Raw genomic sequence first — 19,724 nt, forward strand, 5'->3', positions numbered from 1 at the left:
TACGCAATTTTTTTTTCTTTTTACAATGTAAGCAGAGAAAATGTTCACAATTGAAATAGAAAAGCCATAGTCTATAAATATACTCTCCTTGTCTGTCTGTTTGTTTGTTTTTGTATGTTTGTATCCAATAAACGTCAAAACGGCTTTAACGATCGGGCCTAAATTTTTTTGTGGGACCTCGCTTATCCCCCCCCCCCCAGGGAAGGTTTATGGATGATCGAATTTTCAAAAAATTTGCCTATAACAAAATTCGATATTTGAAAATTTAGAAAATCCACGAAAATATTTTTTATAAAATCCTTGAAATTTTTTCTTTGTTTTTGTTTTACAATGTATACAAAGAGAACATGTTCACAATTGAAATAGAAGATTGGCGCGAAGCGCCCAAACAAGTCTTAATTCAGAGATAGGACATTTCATAGACAGGATATTTCATAAATAGGACAATTCATAGACAAATAAGATTATTCATATATTTACATTGTATACAGCGAGAAAATGTCCACAATTGAAATAGAAAAGCCTAGTCTATATATATACTTTGCTTGATTTATTTGTTTGTCTGTTTGTATCCAATAAACGTTAAAACGGCTGAACCGATCGGGCCCAAATTTTTTGTGGGACCACGCGTGACCCTAGAGAAGGTTTATAGATGATCGAATTTTCAAAAATTTGCCAATGACAAAATTTGATCAAAAAAAATTTTGAAAATCCACGAAATTTTTTTGATAAAAAATCAGCAAAATTTTTTGTTTGTTTTTGTTTTACAATGTATACAAAGAGAACATGTTCATAATTGAAATAGAAAAAGCGCCCTAAAAGCCTTGTTTCATAGAAAGGACATTTCATAGACAGGATATTGAATAAAAAGTACATTTCAAGTAGATTATTCATATATTTAGAAATCATTTCCTTTTCCAACATTATCTTTCTTTACATATTTTACACTAGAATTTTTAACGAAATTAAGAAAATGTATTTTTCTGTTTATGAATCTTTATAATGAATGAATGAAATAAATGTCTATATATCTCTAGGAAATGTCCATATATCTAGGAAATGTCCATATATCTAGGAAATGTCCATATATCTAGGAAATGTCCATATATCTTGGAAATGTCCATATATCTAGGAAATGTACATATATCTAGAAAATGTCCATATATCTAGGAAATGTCCATATATCTGGGAAATATCCATATTCCATATATCTAGGAAAAACCTTAATCTATGAATTGTCTTAAAATGTCCTAAAACCTTAAATAGATCGACAGAACGATACAGATGTATAGAATGATATAGACAGATAGATGGATATATGGAAGGATGTATGTTGAATGTTGATACTAATAGATAACCATGAAACACTTCGTAAAATCTTAAAATAATAAATAAAAAATCTGTTTCGTCACCTCCGTCACCCTTTCATGTACTTTGTACAGAGTTGGTAAATAAACATGCGAATAGAAACATGATACTTCCGGTGCAGGCGTAATCATTTCAGATATACAGCGTAATCATTTCCAGTTTCGTAATCATTTCCGGTATAAAGCATTATCAGTTCCGGTATCGTAATCAGTTCGATAAGTAATTTTTGTCAAATTTTCTTTATATATGGACCATAAGGATTCAAAATGATTTTTAATTATTTGGGTATTAGGGGAGGTACAACTTTTTACAGATACTTCCAAACCAGAACGATAATGTTTTCTAGTTCCCAGAGAGCCATGAATTAAAAATGAAAGTCACCTCTGATGGCTCATTCTTTGTGGCTAACCCTGTAGCGTGAGAACCAATATATATAATATCTAAATGTTTTCTGAACAAATATCTACATTTCATTTTAAATATTAGTTTTTAACTTTCCAAAGCCCATTAACATTTCATGTAGGCTTTAACAGCTTATGAGATCGGGTTGAAAGATAATGGAGTTTCTCAGACTAGTTAAATTGACAGTGTCAACACTGATAGAATCTTTGTAAAGCATTTTTAGCGAATTTTCAACAAAATTCTTTAACTGGTGTCACAAGCAATTCTTTAAACTGAGTCCGAATTCAATTAATTTGAGCCATGTCTTAAATCCGCCAAAAACCGGTTTAAATTGAGCGCCAGCTGAAATATTGAAACATTGAATACACATTTAAATGGAATCAGCTATATTTTTGTATATTTTTAGATCTTATTCTAACTCTCAAATTTTACTTAAATTAATTCATGATGATCTTAAAACCTGAGATGTTGAATTTATAAAAGTTTCGAATAAAACATTTGTATTTGGTGTTTGAGAGGTTAGATTCCGTATTGTTAGAGAGAGAAAGTAGAGAAGTAGATTAGATATAGAATTTCCTGCAATTTACGCAATTGATGACATTTTAAGTACGCATTCAAATCTGCACCGGAAAACAGCGTACGTGCAGCGTCAACCAAAAACATCACTTCCGTCACAATTTACTTCAAAGCAACGCGCAATTTTTGATAGACAAAAACAAACCAATTTTGGTTCATATTATTAAAAAGCAATTTTTGTGAATTTTTAAAACATGTTTAATCATTTGTCATTGTGTCCCAATAAACATAGAAATCAAGTAACAACTTTTTAATCATCTATTTTTAATAGCAATCTTTGTCTTTTGCTCAAAAAGTCAACCCATTCAATGTAGCATGTCTTGACCAAACTAAGAACATTTCCGTGGTTCTTCCAAGTTCTCCAATAACAATCTGACACTAATTGTTCCAGGGGTTGATGAGCTATGAGCTGACATCCAGACAAACAGACAAACGGAGATTACTACTTTATATATTTAGATGATCAAGTTAGTAAGGAAGAATACAGAAACAAGATCAGAGAGAAATCAAAATAGTTTACTCTGAACAATAAAACTGACGGAGTTGTTAAAAATAATAAACTAAATGTAAGTTGATGATGAATATCAAATCATGAACAGTTTGTCATGATAGTTTTGAAATAATTATCTCACATTCGTAAAGGAAATGAGTTTCTGCAGATGTTGAAGAATTTTGACAACTATAAACAATAAACTTTGTTCAATCAAATAGTCGAAGTTTGAAATATCAAAGGTTTAAACCATCAGGTTACAAAACTCAGTTCCTTTACATAAAAGAGATTTTTGATTAAAGTTGTATTTGATCTAAAAATATAAATGGAAAAGTGTAAAACAATATTTTATTCTAAACATTTTGGTAAAATTGAATAAAACTATTTCTGGAGGATTTCCATAATGAGATTATCCTAAACTGGGAAATATTTAAATATTTAACAAACGCTTCAAGTTAAACAGAAACTATAGTGGAAATACAGGGTTACCCACAAAATATTAGACTGTAAAGACGACCCAAAAATCTAAGAACATGACAATTTGACGCGTGATTTTGGTTTTCTGTCTTCAATTTGGTATTTAAATGGTTTAGGATATAGTCAAGAAAAGAAAGAATTGGCATGCAGGGAACCATGATTGTAAGAAAAGGACTAAACATATTCCGTACAGTCGTCTCTGAAGTCTCATACTTTTTAGGTAACCCTGTAAAGTAAACAATTTACATTTTTATTCAATCTAAAAATATTAGTAGTTGTGGCCGCGCTTGAATTGTTGTGTTAACAATTTTAAAGGGACTCTCTACAAAATTGACTTTCCATTTATAAAGTAGAATGTCCGATAACAATAATATTTTCAGACGAAGGTTCACAAGGTACCATTGTGAATTACGGCAACAGTTCCTTTAAAGAACAAAATTTACTGAACTAGTTTTGAATGAAAGGAAAAACACCTTTAATAAGAAGGAATCCTAGATAAAGTTGAAAAAGTGCAGATGTTCAAATATCTTACGTCTTCTTGGAAAATATATCGACATTTAATTAAGTTCAGAACTATGAATTTAAAACAGCTTTCATTACATGGGTGGATACAGGGGGGCAGGACCTTTGCACCCCCCTGAGATTTCAGAATAGGTTCTCAAAAGCACTTAAGAGAAAGAAAACCCAGTGCAAAACAGAAAAAAATATCTATCTAAAAAAATGTTCGCCTGCAATGTAACGTGTTTTTTGGTTCCTAAATCTGGATTTTTTTGTTCCCAAATAAATCTAGCACCCCCCTCACTTAAATTCTGTATCCGCCCCTGGCTTTCAACAATTCCAGAATTTTTTTTTCAGATTTCAATTTATTTTCAAAAAATCAATATTTTTTAAGAGACAAAAAGGGATTAATAAAATTTAGGAAAGCTAAAAGGTCTTGTTTTTAGATTGCTATCTAAGATTTAACGACGAACTTTATGAGTTGTATCTCATATTTAGTGGTATACTCTGAATACGCTAGCTAAACCAGTTCTTAAAAGCAAAAAATGTAAACTGTCCCGCTTATTTGAGTTTTTTTCATCGTTAAAATATATTTTGGTTTGTAAAATTTGTAAGCAAATATTGTCGAGGATTTTTACTTTTCAGGTTCGCGGAACAGAGGACAAATATTGTCATAGAAGTACATTTTTTAAATTTGTAGTAAAAATCTAATACACATTCGTTTTATGTAATGCATAATTGTACAGGGTACTCATGAAGAAAAGGACTTGAATGACCACCTGAAACTGTTTAAATCTGATAATTAAGTTTACGGCTAAGTTAGTTAATTGCTATACTTTTGTCTATTTAACCCTATCCCATTTGGGCTATTTTTGTCTAATATAGTTTTTTTTTTTTTTTTGGGGGGGGGTTTCCCCCCCCGTTCCCTCCCCCCAACTATATTAGAAACTCAGAATTTAATATCGTCTCATTTTTTTGGATAGCCACCTGATCCATGATACCTTAGAGAATCCTAACTTTAGGAGTAGCATGATACAAATGTTTTTGTATGTCGTCGTTGATAAGCAGAAGAATTATTGAAGCCTTATGTCTTAACCATAGATAAAGATAGATTGCGCATAAGACGACATTTTTCATCTTGAAAGATATAAATGTACAGAGATGTTTTAAAAGTATTCCTATTATATAGATTAACTAGGTCGGTTGTGAACATTGCAGCTGTTCTACTAAAGTTAAAATGATGAAGAAGGTTTACAACATCTCCCAAGAGAGTTCCAACCAAACCAAACATTGTCAATTGGTTGAGAAACCATCCTTTGAAACCTGTTTCAACCTAATCCAGCCACGCCTCTCCACCCCACCCAGAAACATCAACTCCCTCCTCAGTTCCCCTTTTATTTTCCCCTTCTCATCCCTCCCTAGAGAGTTCCGGAGGGGTTAGAAGACAAACACAAACATATCAGAGGATATCCTTGTATTTGTTTTATTTCTGTTTGCTCTAATATCTGGTGGGGTTTCACATCCTGCATATTTTTATATTTTTTCCCTTTTTATGCTTTTAAACATCAATTTTTGAATGATGAACTTATATCTCTTTTGAACCTGTCTCTGGTTCTACTAGAGAACCTGTATCTATAATTCTTTTTGGTCTACTAGAGAACTTACAAAACTCTTTCATGTTTCTGGCTCTACTAGAGAACCTGTATCTTGTGTTTCTGTTTCTGCTAGAAAACCTGTATTTTGTGTTTCTGGTCTGCTGGAGAACCTGTATCTTTAATTTTTCTGGTTTTACTGGAAAATCTGTATCTTTCATGTTTCTGGTTCTATTAGAGAACCTGCATCTTCTGTTTTTATGGTTCTACAAGAGAACCTATATCTCTTGTGTTTCTGGTTCTACCAGAGAACCTGTATCTTGTGTGTTTCTGGTTCTACCAAAGAACCTGTTCTTGTGTGTTTCTGGTCCTACAAGAGAACCTGTATCTTTCCTGTTTCTGGTTCTACTAGAGAACCTGTATCTTGTGTGTGTCTGGTACTGATCGAGAACCTGCATCTTGTGTAATTCTGGTTCTACTAGAGAACTTGTATCTTGTGTGTGTCTGGTTCTACTAGAAAACCTGTATCTCTTGTGTTTCTGGTTCTACTAGAGAACCTGTATCTTGTGTGTTTCTGGTTCTACAAGAGAACCTGTATCTTTCCTGTTTCTGGTTCTACTGGAGAACCTGTATCTTTCCTGTTTCTGGTTCTACTGGAGAACCTGTATATTGTGGGTTTCTGGTTCTAGTTCTGGATCTAGTTCTATCTTGCATGTGTCTGGTACTACAAGAGAACCTGTGTTTTGCAGATAAAGTTTATGCATTGAGTTGAGTCGAACTCCAAGGAGGAATGCTTCTGAATAATTAATATTCTAGTTTTCATCCAAATATTCTTCTTTCTCCAGACACACATTTTCATATTTACAGATCTCATTCTAATGGTTTTACTCTGCATATCATATTTCATTTTAGTTTACGTTTTTCAATTTTAGATGATGCTTCCCATTGATCTTTCAGCTTTAGCTTAATGTAGCTTTGCTAGTTCCCCTAGCTACCTTTATCTTCCATTAATAGCTCTCCTAGTTTATTACAGGTTTATTACAAAAGTAGGCGATTATATCAATACAATGAAGACGAATTTTCATATAAGTTTTGATTGTTAACAAGTTTTTTTCCAATTACAAGTTTACAAGAAATCAAATTTTTAATTGACAGCTTCTCTTGACTTCCATGTCTATGTATATTCATGCTGTATAACAGCTTGATCTTCCAGGTTTACTAGTTCCCCTAACTCCCTTGATCTTCCAGGGTTTACTAGTTCCCCTAGCTCCCTTGATCTTCCAGGGTTTACTAGTTCCCCTAGCTCCCTTGATCTTCCAGGTTTACTAGTTCCCCTAGCTCCCTTGATCTTCCAGGTTTACTAGTTCCCCGAGCTCCCTTGATCTTCCAGGTTTACTAGTCCCCCTAGCTCCCTTGATCTTCCAGGTTTACTAGTTCCCTTAGCTCCCTTGATCTTCCAGGGTTTACTAGTTCCCCTAGCTACCTTGATCTACCAGGTTTACTAGTTCCCCTAGCTCCCTTGATCTTCCAGGTTTACTAGTTCCCCTAGCTCCCTTGATCTTCCAGGTTTACTATTTCCCCTAGCTCCCTTGATCTTCCAGGTTTACTAGTTCCCCTAGCTCCCTTGATCTTCCAGGTTTACTAGTTCCCCTAGCTCCCTTGATCTTCCAGGTTTACTAGTTCCCCTAGCTCCCTTGATCTTCCTGGTTTACTAGTTCCCCTAGCTCCCTTGATCTTCCAGTCATATTAACAGCTTCTCACTGTTTCCTTGTCAAAACAGCATGGATAAACATATAACATGGAGACAAAGAGAAGCTGTCATATTAACAGCTTCTGTTTGTTTCCTTGTCAAAACAGCATGGATAAACATATAACATGGAGACAAAGAGAAGCTGTCATATTAACAGCTTCTGTTTGTTTCCTTTTGAACAGCATGGATAAACATATAACATGGAGACAAAGAGAAGCTGTCATACAGACAGCTTCTGTTTGTTTCCTTGTCAAAACAGCTTGTATGAAATAAAAACTTGATCAGAAAAGTCGTCTTAATTGTATTTATATAAATGCCGACCAGTGAATATTATAAACTGAAATAAAAATTTATTTGGCCTGTTCATGCTTCTCACAATAGTCTTGTATCATGTTAATCAAACTATTCAAGTTTTCAAGTTTTCAAGTTTTCAAGTTTTCCTAAACCTTTATACGTTTTCTGCCCCCCCCCCCCCCTCCCTGGAAAAGATGTAAAGTTCCCCTAGAACCTTCTCCATATCTTTCACCTTCATATCCGGAGATATTTCGGAGATTCAGAACCAGTCCTGCTTTAAGTTGTACCCGGAGCAAGGTTCTGTCTCCAGGTTGGATTTAGATTGTTTCCTCGGGCGGGTTGAAATTCCTTTTAATTTCCTTTTACAGGAGCAGAGAGGATCTTGATATTAAATCCTCCAGAGCTATTTATAAATCTGAATACAAATACAGAAATAATTAAATTTAATCGTGAAAATTATTCTTATTTATGTTAAGCTCATGAGTCATAAACCATTGTATGATAAAATGGTAAATGCTAAATGGTGAACACATTGATTATCATTGTACTTAAAATATGTTCAATCAGGATATATTTTGTTCCGGACTGTCCTAGTTTCTGTTTTTATAAATTAATTAGAACTTGTAACAAGAACCTGACATTGGCCTTCGGACAAATTATTCCAGTTATAAACATATTTAATAACTAATTGATTATTTTTTTTTTAGAATACTGATTTCTATTTTTACAATATATGAGGATGCGTACATAGATCTAGCTGAGTATGTTTATGGAAGAACGGATAAATGTGTAAAATATAATTGAAAGAGGACAAATACCATGAAGATTAGTAATAGAAAATACTTGAGACGGGTTCAACACAAATCCCGAGAATTTATTCTCCTCTCAGGTTTCAGACCTGGAGTTCAATTAGTCTAAAGTAAACCTGTATCCTTCACACTGAGGAATATACTGGGGACAAAGGTTTTTAAACCTGCTACTCCAGCAGAGCAGGTCAGTTTTATACCTGGAGCTGAACCTGCAGCAAAATATAAAACCTAGAGTTAATCCAAATATGTGCTCGGAGTAGAACCTGAATAAAATCGAAATTCATGTTCAAAGTTAATCATGAAGCTAAGTCTGATATTCTTTTATAATTTAACCTGGATGAAATCATGGTTTTTTAACTTGTTTGTGATAAGCACGAAATACATAAATTAATGATGTGTAGGCTTTTATAGAACACATTACATCAATGATCTAAATTTGAAGGTTGACCCTCGGGTTGATGATAACATGGATTCTTCATCCTTCATGTTTCAGGTAGTAATCTTAGTTATTTGATATATCTGGAGCAGGAATTAACATTTTACAGTTATTCTTTTATCTTGGGTTCAGTACTCCTACTTGGAGTATAGTTATCCTTCCTACCTGGAGTACAGTTATTCTTCCTACCTGGAGTATAGTTATCCTTCCTGGAGTATAGTTATCCTTCCTACCTAGGGTATAGTTATCCTTCCTACCTGAACTATAGCTATCCCTATTTCCTAAAGTAAAGTTATCCTTCCTTTATGGATTCTAAATATTCCTAGAGTATGTTGTCCATTGTACCTGGAGTCTAGAAATCCTTCCAACCTGAAGTATAGTTATTCCCTTCTTCCTTGAGTATAATTATCCATTCTAATCCTTCCTACCTGGACTATAGTTATCCTTCCTACCTTGAGTATAGTTATCCTTTCTACTTTGAGTATAGTAATCCTTCCTGTATAAAGTATAGTTATCCTTCCTACCTCGAGTATAGTAATCCTTTCTACCTGTATTATAGCTATCTTTAATAACTGGAGTATAGTAATCCTTCCTACCTTTATTACAGTTATCCTTTCTAACTGGAGTATAGTTATCCTTCCTACCTGGAGTATAGTTATCTTACTACCTGAAGTATAGTTATCCTTTCTACCTGGAGTATAGTTATCCTTCCTATCTGGAGTATAGTTATCTTACTACCTGGAGTATAGTTATCCTTCCTACCTGGAGTATAGTTATCCTTCCTATCTGGAGTATAGTTATCCTTCCTACCTGGAGTACAGTTACCTTCCTACCTGGAGTATATTTATCCCTCATAACTTGAGCATAGTTATCTTACTACCTGGAGCATAGTTATACAGTTTGCTTTAAACAGTCTGTAATTGTACTGTACAGCTTACTCTAGCCAGTTAAAAGTCGGCCCGGTGCTTAAAATCGGAGTTTACAGTGACCTAAAGAACAGTTGTTCTCTATACTTATAGTTATCTATGTATATATATAGTTATCCGCCCTATCAGGAATATGGATATCCTTCCTACCTGGAGTATAGTTATCTATGTATATATATATATAGTTATCCTACCTATAAGGAGAATGGATATCAAAGAGCTCCAGAGAATCACAAGAAATAATTTAATCTAATCATGTTTTTCATCTAGTTTCAAAGAAAATATTTCCAGAAATAGTTTCCAATATTTTCTATTTTTCAGATAATGTTCCCTTTACAACACATGGAGGAACAGCTGAGGAAATCCGAGGAACTCCTTGAAAAGATCTCAGAGAACGCGGAGCTTGATACCAAGAAGAGCACCAAAGAGAGATTGAATAACCTGAGAAAGGAGTCGACTACAACCTTCCCAATTCTGGAGGATTTACCTATTAGAAAGCAGAGCAAAGTTGACATACAGCTGAATAAACCTAAACCTGAACCTATTGAGAAGAATGTTCGAGAAATTGTGACAAAATATGTCAAAAATCCGGTTGTTTATGAGAAGACTGAGGATGGCAGTCACGGGAGCTTGAGGTTTTGTATAACATCAAGTTATGTTGAACAAGTTCTCTGTGAACTCCAGGCTATTGGAGTGGGACGGGTTCCAGGCTCCTCCATGAGCGTTCTCCCGCTTAGTATCCACTACTCACCCTGCACGGAGCAGGTTAAGACTGAATCTCGCGAAAAGCTGGACAAGTTTTACGCCAGTATTAAATCAAGACTGATAGTTGCCGAGGTTGTGGCTCGAATCCGATCCGGAGCACAGTTCACTTTCGACTTTCTTCTTCTACTCCTCCTCGCCAGTGTGATAGCTTTTGTAGGACTAGTAGAGAACTCAAGCGTTGTTCTGGTTGCATCTATGCTAGTTTCTCCTCTCATGGGTCCTATACTCGCCGGTGTATTCGGAGCTGTAATACAGGACAAGAAACTAGCAATGAAGGGAGTTAAACATGAAACACAAGCATTGTTAATCTGTATAGTGGTTGGATTTCTCCTAGGCCTCTGTATATGCCCCGTAGTACAGATGATATCACTACCGGAGTGGCCGACTCCAGAAATGATTTCAAGAGGTGCTCCGCGGTCATTAGTTGTTGGTCTCATGGTTGCAATTCCAAGTGGAGCCGGAGTAGCGTTATCTGTCCTGGGAGGAAATTCAGATTCACTCGTCGGAGTGGCGATATCCGCCTCACTTCTTCCGCCGGCGGTAAACGCCGGGTTCTTCTGGGCCCTGGCGATTGTTCTCTTCATCGGCGGGGAGAACTCTAGAGCAGGGTTCTACGCTATGCCCGGACATAATGAGACAATCCTAACCTATCTTCCGCACTATTCTAGCAATCTTGCTGTAGAATCATTGGTTCTAGGACTAGTTAGTCTAGCTCTTACACTGGTTAATATACTCTGCATCATTGTTACAGGTAGCTGCATCATTAATCATCATTATCTATTATTGATTTAACAACTTCTTTATTATCATTTTCATTATTATCAATTGTCATCATGGTTTTCTTTACTTAAAATATTTCATTCCTATTGTATATTAGTCTCACTATTGATTACCGTTATTTATCAGGTTTTGGAATCCTTCGGCTGAAAGAAGTTACTCCGGAGAAAATTCCTCAGAGGTTTTCAACTTTCTGGAGACAGGACGTGAGAGAACATAGGAACTATTACAGGTAGAGCAGGGACTAGGAGTGGAGAACTTGGAACAAAGGGGGAGTAGGCACCAGGAGCAGAATAGTTGGAACCATTACAGGTGGAGTAGGGACTAGGAGTAGAATAGTTGGAACTATTACAGGTGGAATAGGGACTTGGAGTAGAATAGTTGGAACTATTACAAGTAGAGTAGGCACTAGGAGCAGAATAGTTGGAATATTACAGGTAGAGTAGGCACTAGGAGCAGAATAGTTGGAATATTACAGGTGGAGTAGGGACTAGGAGTAGAATAGTTGGAACTATTACAAGTGTAGTAGGCACTAGGAGCAGAATAGTTGGAATATTACAGGTGGAGTAGGCACTGGGAGCAGAATAGTTGGAATATTACAGGTAGAGTAGGCACTAGGAGCAGAATAGTTGGAATATTACAGGTGGAGTAAGGACTAGGAGCAGAATAGTTTGAACCATTACAGGTGGAGTAGGTACTAGGAGCAGAATAGTTGGAACCATTACAGGTGGAGTAGGGACTAGGAGCAGAATAGTTGGACCCATTACAGGTGGAGTAGGGACTAGGAGCAGAATAGTTGGAACTATTACAGGTGTAGTAGGGACTAGGAGTAGAGAACTTGGAACTAAGGTGGAGTAGGCACTAGGAGCAGAATAGTTGGAACCATTACAGGTGGGTTAGGCACTAGGAGTAGAATAGTTGGAACCATTACAGGTGGAGTAGGGACTAGGAGCAGAATAGTTGGAACTATTACAGTTGGAGTAGGCACTAGGAGCAGAATAGTTGGAACTATTACAGGTGGAGTAGGGACTAGTAGTAGAAAAGTTGGAACTAAGGTGGAGTAGGGACTAAGAACAGAATAGTTGGAACTATTACAGGTGGAGTAGGGACTAGGAGTAGAATAGTTGGAACTGTTACAAGTGGAGTAGGGACTAGGAGCAGAATAGTTGGAACTATTACAGGTGGAGTAGGGACTAGGAGAAGAATAGTTGGAACTATTACAGGTGGAGTAGGGACTAGGAGTAGAAGTGTTGTAACTAAGGTAGAGTAGGGACTAGGAGTAGAAGTGTTGTAACTAGGGTGGAGTAGAGACTAGGAGTAGAGCAGTTAGAACTACCGCTGTTGGTTCTTTTAATCGAGATTTTAATGTATTTAGTAATCTTTGTTGTTTTAGAACCCTAGGGGGAGGAAAACAGCCGTGTGAACTCCAGGATAGAACAGGAAAGAAAAAAATTAAAATCTAAAAACTTTTTTTAATGACGGGAGTTTTGACGGTTTTATGATGTAGGAGATGGTTTGGATGGGACGTTTCTCCAGTCTGTGTTTGATATGCATATGACAGGGAGTAGAGAGGAAGATATATTTAATATCAGACAATGGATGTCCAGGTATAAATTGTTCTAGCCACAGTTTGATTTTTCACCATGATCAGTATTTAATTTGCTTTTAATCCTGTGACGTGAATTATTTCATAACACTCGTCTCAAATTTTTAGTGTCTACTGTCTAATCCTAATATCTTTGCATCTTGATTCATGATGTCCTAAACCTTTTATATTTAAAACAATGATTTCTCAATTATTCATTGTTTGAAATATTGAAAATCTACAAAATCTGAGGCCGAATTTAAAGAATTTGAGCCTCGGCTAAAATATGGTTGGTTCCACTTAAAATTGTATTAAATTTTTCAAGATTTAAGCCGGCGCTCAATTGAAACCGGTTTTGCGGCTTAAATTCATTAATTCGGACACAGTTCGTAAAAATTTAAGTATGAGGCAAATGATTGGTTTCTTTAGGAAATCGAGGCGTAGAAATACGATTTTTAAAATATCCAATTACATATACAATAAATATGTTATTGTTTTAGGGTAGACAACCTTAAGTCAAGAATACTCTTTCAAAATAAGCCCTATACCTTTATAAGACCTCTCTCCCTTATGAACCGGTTTGCCTAGGTTGGATTAAACCGGTTTGTCTAGGTTGGATTAAACCGGTTTGTCTAGGATGGATTAAACCGGTTTGTTTAGGTTGGTCAGTTGGATCAAACCGGTTTGTCAAGGTTAGATCAAACCGGTTTTTTCAGGTTGGATCAAACCGGGTTGTCCAGGTTGGATTAAACCGATTTGTTTAGGTTGGATTAAACCGGTTTGTCTAGGTTGGATCAAACCGGTTTGTCTAGATTGGATCAAACCGGTTTGTCTTGGTTGGATTAAACCGGTTTGTCCAGGTTGAATTAAACCGGTTTATTTAGGTTGGATTAAACCGGTTTGTCTAGGTTGGATCAAACCGGTTTGTCTATGTTGGTTAAAACCGGTTTGTCTAGGTTGGATTAAACCGGTCTGTTTAGGTTGGATTAAACTGGTTTGTCTAGGTTGGATTAAACCCGTTTGTCTAGGTTGGATGCTCCTGAGAGTCTAGTTCGAGTACCTGGAACACCAATACTGCGCCCCCCGCTAATAATGCGGGGCATTAGCGCAGATCCTTCTTACCTTCACATACCTTCATTTATTCAGAGGGAGATAACTAGATCAAGGCAATTATCATTATATCATTTTTATTACTATTATTATTATTATTATGATTATTATTATTATTATTATTATAATTATCATTATTATTTTAATTATTATTGTTTAGAAGTTTTGAAGATACAGACCAACAAAAAAATAGATTTCTGATGCGAAGTTAAACAGAATAATCAGAAAAGAAGTTTAAAGAGCTGAACAAATACTTATTTTTTACTTTAAATATATTTTTGAAAAATAAGTTATTTTTGAGAGGGTTGGGGGTAAAAACAAATTAATCCCCCCTCTTGCACACAGTCCTGACTAAAAGATTTATTTGTTTGTAAACAAAAGATATAATTAATATTTGCATTCAAACCTCAATATGCAATATGCAATATATAAGATGTGTACATGAAGTGACATAAATCCATATTTGTTTTGGATTAACTAATCAAAACTTAGATGGGGTCGCAGCCTAGATAAGATCAAGAATTATATCAGGTTTCGTAATATCATAGAGTATTCAAATCTATGGAGGGAACACAAAGAGCAACCCAATTTGAAATCCTTATATCTTTTCAATCTGATGGTGCACACCCTTGATAAATTCAAAGTTTAACTGTTTTATATCCGGCAGAATTCACAGCTTGACTTATAAAAGGTTTACGAAATCAGGTTGCAAAAATGTAAGGATTAGAACATTTGAGTTTGAGGCAAGTAATCAATAATTTGTAACCAACAAATCAAAATACAGAAAACAACAAAACCCCGAAAAGACTGAAATACATTTGCCCGATGGTGCATTTAGTGTAAACATTTATATTTGCCCGACTTCGAAGTTACAAAGTCCAATGCTTTAAACTTTTATAATCTCGGCACCTAGGCCTGGTCGAGGAGAGCAACACTTAACGATTTAACATTTATTCACTAAACAATCTGTTTCTAGGATACTCTGATATTTGTAAACAATCTGTTTCTAGGATACTCTGATATTTATAAACAATCTGTTTCTATACTCTGATATTTATAAACAATCTGTTTCTAAGATACTCTGATATTTATAAACAATCTGTTTCTAGGATACTCTGATATTTATAAACAATCTGTTTCTAGGATACTCTGATATTTGCAAACAATCTGTTTCTAGGATACTCTTATATTTGTAAACAATCTGTTTCTAGGATACTCTGATATTTGTAAAAAATCTGTTTCTAGGTTACTCTGATATTTATAAACAATCTGTTTCTAGGATACTCTGATATTTATAAACAATCCCTTTTACGTTCAAATCAGAGATAAGAGAATAGAAATATATTACAGAATAGAATAAACGAAATTTTCCACATCAGGTTTCATTGTGTTCCAATACACGACCAATAAACAGACGTGTGTATTCAGGGATATTTCAAGATCCTTTGGTACGAAATACAAAACCTTCAAAAATAGACTAATTAACAAATTTTAAGTTTTATGTTAAAAATCGTAAAACTTAACACCTGAAAGGATATTGTATGTAACAGAGGCCGTTAGATGGCAGTCAAAAAACCTTTCATGGAATTGTAGCATGGCGTCCCGGGACACTTTGGGCCTGCTTAGCCTATCCAGGTAGAGCTTATGAGTAGCCTGTGTTAGTCTGTGGTTCATGTGATAAAGGTTGTGTGATGACAACAGTTAGTTCTCAATACATCTGAGAAACAGAAAATAGAAAATTAAATTTTTAGACAACCTGGTTTACCTGGACCAAGATTTCTTTTCCAGGAAACAAAACTTCTATATCGTTTTTATTCCTCGCAGCATTTTTTCTTTAAGGACAAGTTTTTTAGTTTCCAAGTTACAATTACATTTATACCGAAAAGCAAAAGAATGTTTCTCGCCATGTTTGTTTATTTTTTAATTGATCAACTCTTGAAAATTACAATTCGTCCTTAATTCCCATGATTATTTAGACAACCTTCTTAACACCCTCCTCTTTCCACTCTTATCTCCTCCAGCCTTCTTCCCCCCTAACGTTTTTATCCATGATATTGGTATATAGCTGTGAAAAGGATTTCTAAGTAGGATATTACTGGTTATTGATATCCTTGTTTAATCTAGCAGAAAACTTTATAGGACTTCTTCTAAACCATTCTATACAGGATATATAGAACGATTCAGGGATATAGAGAAGCACAGAGTAGAAGGGGTGGAGATAGGACTTCTTCTAAACCATTCTATACAGGATATATAGGACGGATCAGGGGAATAGAGGAGCACAGAGCTGAGGGGTGGAGATAGGACTTCTCCTAAACCATTTTATACAGGATATATAGGACGGATCAGGGGAATAGAGAAGCACAGAGCTGAGGGGTGGAGATAGGACTTCTCCTAAACCATTCTATAGAGGGTATATAGGACGGATCAGCGGTTTAGAGAAGCACAGAGCTGAGGGGTGGAGATAGGACTTCTTCTAAACCATTCTATACAGGATATATAGGACGGATCAGGGGTATAGAGGAGCACAGAGCTGAGGGGTGGAGATAGGACTTCTGCTAGACCATTCTATACAGGATAGTGAGGACGGATCAGGGGTATGGAGAAGCACGAGTAGAGGGGTAGAGATAGGACTTCTTCTAAACCATTCTATACAGGATATATAGGACGGATCAGGGGTAAAGTGGAGTACAGAGCCAAGGGGTGGATATAGGACTTCTCCTAAACTATTCTATACAGGATAGTGAGGACGGAGCAGGGGTATAGAGGAACACCGAGCTAAGGGGTAGAGATAGGACTTCTTCTACTTGAGAATATATATAGGACTGAGCTTAATACAGGATCTGCAGTATGTGTACAACGGAGAAGGGGTTTAGGGGAGCAGAACAACTTCTCTAAATCCATTCTATGCTGGCGCCATGAGGTGGAAGATGAAGTAATGAGAAAAGATGGAAAGAGAGAAGATTATAGCAGGGATACTAAATGAAGAAAAAATTGAATTGAAGGAAAGAGGAGATGGGATGGTGAAAATAGAGAAGGAAAAATATGATTGGGTGTGGCTGAAAGGGTGGAGAAGGAAAGAGGTTAGAGCGAATATAGAAAGAGAGGGTTGTATCAGGGATTGGTAGAATGAAGAAATCTTGATATGGGTTTTCCATATAATTATAAAGGATATATAAGAAGAATAATGGTAAATGTGAATTTTCAAAATTATCAAAATTAAATGATTTTAACCTCCTCGGATACTAGACGAACACTGATGCATCTATTCTTGTTTACAAATTCCGCCGAGAGAGAACTGGTTTTAATATGTGCGCAGAGTATACACGACCGTAATTAACTTTCCTTGCATTAGTACCTTGGACCTTGCATGCTTTTCCCTATCTCAACCTTTCATCAGAGAATTAACCAATGTGTTTTTAACCGACTTCATTCTTTAAAAACATGCAACAATACAAAGTATTTACAGTTAACAAAAATATAAACGTTTTCAGACAAAAAAAAATCTACCAGGGTTTTATCAATTACTCTTTTTAAACTGTACAGTGTACATATGGCTTGGAATAAGCGCGTTGCGGTTCTAAATTGTACTTGTCCACAGCTATCAAAATAGCATGATTTAGTTGTTAGTAAGGTTGCGGTTCTAAACTGCACATTCAGCTATCAAAATAGCATGATTTAGTTGTTAGTAAGGTTGCGGTTCAAAACTGCACATTCATGATATTTGTAAAAAATCNCAAAATAGCATGATTTAGTTGTTAGTAAGGTTGCGGTTCTAAACTGCACATTCAGCTATCAAAATAGCATGATTTAGTTGTTAGTAAGGTTGCGGTTCTAAATTTCACTTGTCCACAGCTATCAAAATAGCATGATTTAGTTGTTAATAAGGTTGCGACGTTTCTAAGTTTACCCAGTCTTGAAAGCTGATGAAAAATGTTCATAGCTTCCTAGAGTACTGTGATATGTAGATTTTGGTCAAGTTTTTCTGCCCCCCCCCCCTCCTAATATTTTTTTGCAACCTCACGTGATTATACTCTTCCATGTCAGGTTAGATTGAGATAGATATATATGTAGTTCCGCAAGGTTAACAAAAAACTTTAGAAGAGACAATGGGTACACGGCAGTACACGGCAGTACACAATGGTTACACCTCAGTACATGGCAGTACACGGCAGTACACAATGGTTACACGGCAGTACACGGCAACTACATTGAGATTTTACCAAATTTCTCAAAATGTTTGATGAACATGGGTTTTAGATTTATTGCGTAATTTCAACTAACTCTTTATAGTCTTCAAGAACACCAACAATTCAGAGCAGTAAACCTTTAGCTTAAAGAGATAGATTGATAACTTATAATGTATATCTATCAAAAAAATATCAAAGAACCTGTCAAATCTTTCCCTGGGATGTTTAGAAAGATGAAAATTTCCCTGTTTGATAATTGAAGGACTGCAGTATGGTTTTGGTGAATTATATTGACGTACTAAGCCTAGGGGTGTCAGAAATGATTTTTTTTGCATTTTTTTGAAAACGTCAAATAAACCTAAAAAAACACCCTCCATCCTAGTCCTAAACCAAGGGTTGGCAATGTTAGCTTTATTTTATACTAGCTGCACTGCATTGCCCGTGGGGTTTTCTTGAAAAAAAAATCGAATAAGAAACTTGTAACCAAACTAAGAACATTCCTGTGGTTCTGCCAAGTTTCCTAATCACAAATTTAGGAAAACCCGGTCAAGAGAGGTTCGTGAGTTATGCTCGGATCATCGGACATACATACAAACTCGAAAACAGAGACTACTTTATATATATATATATATATATATATATATATATATATATATATATATATATAGAAGATAAGAGATATATCGAATATATATAACTATGTATGGCGCAGTGCGGATGAATATCTCACCAATATTAGTCCTCACTCTAATTAGGAAGGAGAATATCTTTATGGGTTCGTCTCAGTTACCTAGAAGCTTTAAAAATAAAAGCGCAATTTCAGAAATTTTGAAAATTGGTAGAATTTAGAAAACAAAATTGGAAAATGAAGATACAAATATATACTTGCACAATGCCGCAATGTTGACAGTTGACACTTTAAGAAACGAGGGAAAACGACAAAGAATACCAAAATCAAAAGATGGCGGAATCAAGTATCAAGAATTCAATGCAGATTACGATTTATAGTAACCTTGGGAACAAAAATAACAATTCTAATTTAAAAAAATTGAAAATTGACGAAGACGACATATTAAGATAAAATGGCGCTGACCATTGAAGACCCAAGGGATGGGGGGGGGGTAGTGTAAAAGATGATGCGAGGAGAATGAAAATATATTCCCTGAACACTAAATATTGGAAAATATGGTGAAAAACTCACTAAATCTATCCAACAAATAAAGATTCCAATAATACGGTGTTTTCTGACAGAGTTTTCACGACAGTCACCCATTCCACTCTTTCTAGATATTCTAGAATATGAGAGAGAGAAATTTTGAACATAGTTTTTATTCTTTTAAAAACTTGCATGGTTTTCAAATATCTTGGTGGCCCAAAATTTCAAAATTCAGAAAGAAATTTTTATTTCTTAAAGATCAAAAGACACAAAATATAACCCTGAACGAATCTTTGTCTTATTAATATAAAAAATTCACTGATCTAAGTACTTTTTTCTTTTATTACCTCCTTGCAAAAAACTGTGTCTATAATGCAAATTAATTTTTCCGTAACAAATTGATAATTAAGTTTTAAAACCATTCCTTGGCATTACTTTTTAAAAGTAATAATTAATCCTTGACTCTTTATGAAATTGATGACCTGACATTTTTATCAATGAAAGAAATTTGAAAATTAACCAT

At 35.2% G+C, this 19,724-nt stretch overlaps 1 protein-coding gene across 1 annotated transcript; it reads left to right on the top strand.

Annotated features, from left to right (window-relative positions):
• Positions 1-8,140: 8,140 nt before the first annotated feature.
• LOC111715259 (uncharacterized) lies at positions 8,141-14,144 on the top strand. Its single transcript, XM_023490564.1, has 8 exons — positions 8,141-8,440; positions 8,699-8,749; positions 9,940-11,134; positions 11,290-11,392; positions 12,554-12,600; positions 12,668-12,767; positions 13,774-13,911; positions 14,016-14,144. The coding sequence occupies exons 2-8, from the start codon at positions 8,723-8,725 to the stop codon at positions 14,065-14,067; spliced, it is 1,662 nt and encodes a 553-aa protein (XP_023346332.1). The 5' UTR covers positions 8,141-8,440; positions 8,699-8,722; the 3' UTR covers positions 14,068-14,144.
• Positions 14,145-19,724: the final 5,580 nt, after the last annotated feature.

The sequence above is a fragment of the Eurytemora carolleeae genome, unplaced genomic scaffold (assembly GCF_000591075.1).
Source record: "Eurytemora carolleeae unplaced genomic scaffold, Eaff_2.0 scaffold1735, whole genome shotgun sequence".
Classification (NCBI taxonomy): Eukaryota; Metazoa; Arthropoda; class Copepoda; order Calanoida; family Temoridae; genus Eurytemora; species Eurytemora carolleeae.